Source organism: Aptenodytes forsteri, unplaced genomic scaffold (assembly GCF_000699145.1).
Source record: "Aptenodytes forsteri isolate BGI_AS27 unplaced genomic scaffold, ASM69914v1 Scaffold295, whole genome shotgun sequence".
NCBI lineage: Eukaryota > Metazoa > Chordata > Aves > Sphenisciformes > Spheniscidae > Aptenodytes > Aptenodytes forsteri.
Genome location: NW_008795861.1, coordinates 52672 through 60170, shown reverse-complemented (window position 1 = coordinate 60170; position 7499 = coordinate 52672). Strand labels below are relative to the sequence as shown.

Below are 7499 nucleotides of genomic sequence, written 5' to 3'. Positions count from 1 at the left end.
GGGCTGGGAGAGGTAGCCAGCCCCAGCGTGCATACTCAAGCTGCTCTAAAACCGGAACAGGGAGAGACAGACAGACAAGATGTTGAAAATGCAGCAGCGATGAGTTGGAGGGGCGGCTCCCTCACACGTTCCCAATCCCAATTCAAACCAGCACCTGCAGAAACAGCGATTATGTCTTGACACAACGCAGCACTGTCTAACTGCCAGGTTGAACCAGACTGTGCTGGCTTGCAGAGGGTTGGCATGACCTGCTGGTAGACATTGTCTCCTCCAAAACCCAAGCGCTCAAGCCCCACTGCCTTTTTTGCTTTGTTTTTACAGCTTTTAATCTTTCTGGTTACAAAGAACATTTTCAGAGCATGGAGAGTGTATTCAGCCTGGCCAGACCTGGGGAGAGCCCAAAACAACCATCCCAGGGGGAGAGGGATCCATGGAGCAAACTGACAAGAGCTCTGGAAGCCAACCATTATATGGGGGCTCAACAAAAAGCTGGAGAGACCACGTTACAAAGATTTGGGCATCCAGCAACAAGGACACCAGGAGAGAGCAGGCCCTGGAGCTATCCTGTCATTTATCCATCACTCCTTCCCAAGCCTGGCTGTCACGTTAGGAAGGTGCCCAGGATTCAGCATCGAAGCAGATCTCTAGAGTCTGATCGACCAACAGGACTCTCCTGCTGTGCAAGCACGGCCCCATGCAGCGGGACTCCCTGAGCCCACACGTGCCCCCTACCTGCGCCGGGGGCTGCACTGTTGGCATGGGCTGGTCCAAGGATGTAAAAGCAGACATGGCCGACATCAGCACCTCATCGCTGACTAGGATGTTCCCCTGCACCAGGGTCTGGATCAAAGGTGATGGGGGAACGGTGATGTACGTAGAAATTTGCTGAAAGAAAAAAAAGATGCATTGTTGAGCAGCAAGAGGACAAAACAATAAACAAAAACCGACAACACTGCTTTTTACTGAACCTCGGAGTCTCTGCTTTCACAGCCTCTGGTGAGCCACAGTAATTATCTACAGCTTCCTGCTGAGTCCATGGTAGTTTCTAGCCATAACAATAAGGCAGCTCCAGAAATGTTCTTCAGAAAAGGAGGTAAAAAACATCACATGGCTCGGGAAAGTGGCCACTGGCTACAATTCAAATCAGAGGTTATTAAACAAGATCTGCAGGACAAACTGGTCACAGACAAGTTCAGGCCTCTCCTGGGTGCTTCCCCCAGCTAGGGAAGGTGGAGAACTGAGGGAGGCTGCTCTGGCTGCAGATGATGAACGTCAGGCTCATCTCTTCAGACTGGAATTGGATTATAGGAGGGGAGGGAGGCTGTCCCATTTTCCGTGTGGAAACAACTTGTGTTTGCAGCCCTGGGCAGCACCATCCACTGGCACTAAGTTAACTTGAAAAAAGCAGTTGGTTTGAAAGCACTTCGGAAACCATCATGATTGCAGGCACAGTACATGTCATGCACAAGGGATTCACTCCCGAGAAGTCTGTTGGGAAGGAGAGTTACTCCAGAGAGGATATCCCCTTAACGCTTGTCACACCACATTATGTGGGCTTATCTGCAGGAGACTGAGAAGAGGGATGCAGGAATGAGGCTGCCAGACATTGCCCTCCTCTTCTGCCCACGAGCCAGACCACGGCCCAGGGGACAGCGGGAGCCATTCCACCCTGAGCACCGCACAGCATGCACCCAGGCACGTGGCCAGCCTGCCAGCCTGTGACACTGGGGCTCTCCAGTAGAACCAAAGTCTGGCTGTAGCACAGACACAATATGAAACCCCTCCCGTCCTGAAAAAAGGGCTATCGGACACTTGTGCTGAAGGACACCTCACTGCAGAGGACCAGGCAGCTTCAACCATGAGGTCAAAAGCCAAGAGGACCACAACTGAGCTGACCTTTAGAGGTCCCTTCCAACCCAAACTATTCTATGGTTCCCAGAAGAGAGGTCAGTCATGAGGCGTCACTGGATCTAAAAGCGTGACCCAGAGGTCCCCCCCACTCCCAAAACCACGGCGACAGAGCAGCAGAGCCTCTGCCCACAGCACGGTACCTGCCGGCTGGCGCTCGGAGCCTGCTGCACCGATGTGATAGAGGGGGTGTACACACTGTTGGTGGCCAGCGAGACCGTGGAGAGAGAAGGGGCATTTCCCTGGCACTGCTCTCTCTTGTGGGTCATGAAGGCAGGCAGCGAGTTGAACTGCTTCTTACACTTCCCACAGAGGAACACATCTTCGTCATCTGCAATTAAGAGGACCAGATCACTGCTGCAGGCTTTCTTCTGCATTCCCCAGCGCTACACCTAACAACCACAGCCATAGGAAAACAGACACCTTTTGGATCTTAGCACCTCAAGGACATCATCATCAGGAGAGATCAGCTACAAGGGCCAAACAGTCCCTCCTCCCCAGTCCCAAGCTCTCCCTTAAAGCCAGCTGATGTGATTGAGCCCATCTCAGCCCTGCTCCCATATACGAAACCTGCCATCTCCCTGTGACAAACTGAATCCCGCGTCTGCCTTCTCATCCCAAAGACATGAACAACCAACTCAGCCTTGCCCCTGTAGCACCCTCTGCTTTTAGTCAAAACAGCTTCTTCCAAAACACCTGCATTATGCCGGCTGAGGCAGATTTTTATTACTCAGGTTGCACAAAGGAAGAGAAGTAACTTCGATCAGGGCACAGTCAATGGCAGCTTGTGTCCGAAAGCCACCCCCCCACAAGACCGCTGGTCTTTGGCGCTTCTGCTTGACGTTAGAAGCAGAAAGAAGACAACCCAGTTACCACGTCCTAGATTAAATTTGCAGCGTTAGCAAACCATACAAGCACACACCATTTTGCACTTGATCCAGCTGGACTCACAAGGCTGTACCTTCTCTCTGATTCACAGCCTGAAGCAGAACGTTTCTGGGGACACAGACTATAACTCCTCCAGGGGATAACTCGGTATCCACCCAGCGAGTCCTGGTCGAGCACCAGTTTCCATATTCATTCACACAGATAAGATACTCAATGACTGGAGTAGTTGTACATCCCCAGAGGATAAGGAATGGCTCATTAAATAAAAAATGTGAACAGTAACAAGCACTAGTGGCAGGGAGAAGCGGCTGCTCCCTCCTTTCATGCCTTTATTGTAAATGCGTGGTCCAGTCTATTGCCATGACCAACTCGCTTGGGCACTTGCCCCTTCCTCCCACTCTGCTTAGTCCTGCCGAGGGCTCACAATACTCGTAGCAGCACCCTACACCTACAGCTGTTCTGACAGTCACGAGAGTATGCTGTAGGAAGAGACCTGCAGCCCCTGCCCCTCTCTCCCAGTGCTACCAGGACTCACCCATCGACTGGATGGCAGTGGAGGAGTTGACATTTTGAGCAGATGGATCCGTCACACCTCCTTGACCATCCAGTAAGGACTGCACAGCCAGCACCGTCTGATTATCCATTCCTGAAAGGAGACACAAGCACGGATGGTAAATCGAGCACGGCCCGAACACAGAGCACTCAGGCGCTGGGAGCTCGCTCACGAGTCGTCGAGGGAAGCCGCTTGCCGGCTGCTGCCATCTTCTCCTGCAGAGCCACTCTCACCTTCTCATCCCCCTCTACTCCACAGCATTAACTATCATACTAAAGCAACACTCCCACCTGTCTCCGCACACTCCTTCGATACAAGGAGAAGAAAGGGAAGAAGGGCAAGGAGAGCCGAATGAGGACATGGTTTCAGGCATTTGCTGCAGAGAGGAAGGATGCTTACAAACACTGGGTATGAAAAGAGCTAAGAAGTAGATATTTGGGATGTCATGGGCCAGACGGGGTAGCAGCCTGGGTGGATCTCCGTGGGGACCCAGTGTGATACAGCACAGACAAGCCGCTGAGCTCACTGAAGACAAAATCTTTGGTGTGCAATTCTGCCTCAGCAGCAGTGTTAGAAATGCCTCCGTTTTCAAGATCAGCGTTCCCAGATCTGATCAGACACAGGGCTATGAACTGCAGGAGGATTTAGATACAGCTTTAAGAAGGAATATTAAACGTGGGCTCCTGGGAGAGATGCTCTGGGGGGGGGACCCGCTCGGCCACCGGCTGCCACCCTGGTTCTGGGATATGCAGGAGAGCTGGACTGTGGCTCCTTCCACTCCCAGTGCTGTGCTCCTCTGTGGGCACCTCTCACGCTCTCACACAAGAGCTGCCGGTTGCTCTCTCCCATTTCCATTTCCCTCGGGACTCCACGAGAGCACACACCCCCAGACAGATTTGTTGTCAGAGTCGGCTCACTTGCTTTGGCACAAATATTTTTCACTACAGCTAAAATGTTCTAAAATATTCCAGATAAATACAGGGGATGGGGACTGCTCATCTAGGGGGACAACCTGGCCAGCAGCATGCGACCAGTGGATTAAGCCCAACACACTCCTTTTTAGAAATCAGATGTAAAGACACGTAGAACAATCTGATTATGGAAAAAAAACCAATAGCGAAAAGGGGCGATTTTTATGCACCACTCCTCCCTACCATTCCTTTATGACAAGGAACCCACGAATAAAACAAATGGCAGGCCAGGGTTGTATGTTATACCTTGCGGATTAAGGCAGAAAAGAAAGGTGGGGGGTTCTTACGTTACTTTTCACTTTTCTTCAAGATCTTTGCAAAACAAAACTGTAAAGCTCTGAACTCAGAATTATGTGCTGCAGTAAAATCTTATCGGTCTGATCATTTCCAAGCAGTGAGGTGAGGACAGTTCCTGACGAGACCTCGCTCAGCAAACAGCACCAGGAAGGACAGTGAAACGCCGTCAACAGATCACAGCATAAAGGAACAGCACAGCAGAAGCAACCACCTCACCTTCCCATTGCAAGCTCCTCTTGTCATTTTAGAATTTCTCCTGGACAACTGGGACGTTACCTTCCCAACGGGGAGCACCCATATAATCCACAGCATTTTAAGGACACTCTAAATACACATTTTTCCTGCATCTCCAGTGTGAAGCAAGTAACACGAAGACTCCATGAACACCTTGTTCATCAAACACCTTTCACCAAGAAAAGGTCACAAACGCTGCACGTGCCCTTGGGAGAGAGGAGAGCACCGTTCTCCAGCTGCTGGGGAGCGGAGGGCACAAGCAGCTACTGGAAAGCAGCAGATCACACTACTTCACACACTACCATAAAATTACCACCGTGCCTATGGGAACCCTTTCACATAAATCACACGGAGGCACAGCAAAGCTGCAGGTCCAGTTCTGCAAGCCTTCGCTCGCGTGGAGAGCTGCAACCAGCCCTGTAAGACAGCCCCGCCAGCAGAACGCCACTGGAGCACTCCTGGGTGGACCTTCTTATACTGACCGAAGCCCTGCTTTAAAATATACCTGCTCTTCTACAAATAACTTCCTGGTCAACTGCAAAGGCAGCACTGCAGGCTCTCGTTGGCACATCCGAACCAGAGCATGAAACGGAGCGGCCATTCTTCAGCAGAAGTAAGCTAGCAGGACGCAAAAGAAAAAGGGGGATCAAAAACTCAGGTTTTGTATATTATGGGGATAATTAAGAACAGCTTGCATCAAGAATGCCACTCTTGATGTGCCCGGCATTGGACAACTGGGTTTCCTTCTGGCACGTAGCCAGATCTTCCAAGTAAAAAAAGCCAGATGATTGCCTTGATCCCACTAGCAGGAAGAAGCTTGAGGAGAGGCCAAGACCTGAAGACAGGCGTCAACAATGCAGCAGCATTATCAGTGTTGCATTCAGCCTTCTGCCAGGAGAAAAGTGGCCCAGGACAACAGAAATACGTTGCTCATCATTCATCTGGCAATTCACACATATGCCCCCAGAGTCCTTGCAGTTTCACGGGGTACATGCACAACGCCACACTTAACCCAGAAGGAAATCACCAAGTTCAAGGTTTAGTAACCCATGAAGACAAGCAGGTCACTTGGTTACACGGATGCCATTCACGGCCATCCACAGACCCCAGGAGAAAGCTTTGGATCGATCCTGCACTGATTACAGCCAGCACCAGTCTGCAGGATGTTCTTCACAGCCATGAAACCTAAAAAAAAAAAGCCATCTCTTCTCTCCTGGCAGCAGCAGGCTTTCCCCAGAGCCTGACAAAAACAAGGCGATTTGGGGAAGCCAGGATAAAAGTACAAGACTACTGATCTGTGCTTTTTTCCCCCCCCTTTCAAATTTCTCTCAGTTTAGAGAGGGAAACAAGACTGTCTGTTTCACCCAGGTGCTACTTTTCTCTCACGACTTGAATTTCACGCATTGAGTCTTTTTTTCTGCCGACATGAGCACCAGGTGCTTTGGTGACGGGTGAAGATGCACCTCTGCCCCACGGCACCCGCTGAGGACATGGCTGCTCTCAGCACCGCGCACAAATGCCAAGTCACCATCAACTTGTAATCGAATCAACAAGACAAAACAAACAAGCTCAGCTACTAAAAGCTGCCAATTATTGTGGGCTTAAAAAAAAACCAAACACGCTTTTTTCCTAATTTGCTAAAATGTTTTGCTCTCCTGAATTCTGCGAGGAAACCCACACAATGAGGAGCTGACTGCAAAGAGGAAATAGAGGACCTGATTATACAGAGAGCGCTGTCAAATGCACCAAGTAACCTGACAAAACAGAGAGAAACATTTCTTCTTTGCTCTTCTTTCTGCTGCTGCGATCGCAGGGGCTGTTTGCAAAGCGTAGGGCGACGATCCTGATGCAAGGCCTTTCAGTTAGTGGTGTCCCCCATGTAAAGGAAAATATGTGTGTAATCCAATTTAGGGAATAAATGCCTTGGGAAATAGTTTTTCTCCAAATGGGCTGACCCTGAGTTCGGTGTCAGACTGCCACAGCTTAGCACGTCCCAGAGTCCCCCTCGGATGGCACCTGCCCGTAACACACAGTGTCCCAGCGCTAAATTGAGACAAACGCGAGCGCGACCAGTTCGCCTGCACAGCAGACAGGATCCGGGCACTGCCCTGGCTGTGCCGGAGAGCACGGACCCCCCGCACTAACACACACATGCAGGGGCCAGCACCCACCCGGGGACCATCCCCGGGGCAGGCGAGGAGCTTGGCACATCGGTGGGGCTGGCAGTGTGAGCCCTGGGGTGCAGGGAGGATGGGGGGGACCCCAGCACGCAGGGCATGAGGGTGTCCCACTGTACGGTGGTGTCCCAGCATGCTGGGCACAGGGACGGAGAGCGATGGGAGGGCGAGGGGCACATGAGCGATGGGGGTGCCCGGGGGATTGGTGATCCCGTTTACTGGGTGCGGAGACGGAGGTGATGGGAGAGCCCCAATGTGCAGGGCACAGGGGCAGGGAGGTGGTGGGGCACCCCGTGGCACAGGGGCAGGGAGGTGGTGGGGCACCCCGTGGCACAGGGGCAGGGAGGTGGTGGGGTGCCCCCGGGGTGGGGTCACAGGGGCAGGGAGGCGATGGGGTGCCCCGGGCCGCCGGGCACCGGGCTAACGGGAGCTGCCCGGTGCACAGGGCGCTTGGATGGGAGGTGCGGCGGT

At 52.2% G+C, this 7499-nt stretch overlaps 1 protein-coding gene across 1 annotated transcript in view; it reads right to left on the bottom strand.

The window, feature by feature from the left end:
• Positions 1–3440, bottom strand: part of ZNF341 (zinc finger protein 341) — a 17073-nt gene extending 13633 nt beyond the window's left edge. Inside the window, exons 1-4 of the mRNA XM_009284018.1 lie at positions 3332–3440; positions 2052–2239; positions 733–885; positions 5–45 (exon numbers count right to left, since the gene is read on the bottom strand). Coding sequence (XP_009282293.1) covers positions 5–45; positions 733–885; positions 2052–2239; positions 3332–3440 — 491 coding nt within the window. The remainder of the gene's footprint in view (positions 1–4; positions 46–732; positions 886–2051; positions 2240–3331) is intronic.
• Positions 3441–7499: the final 4059 nt, after the last annotated feature.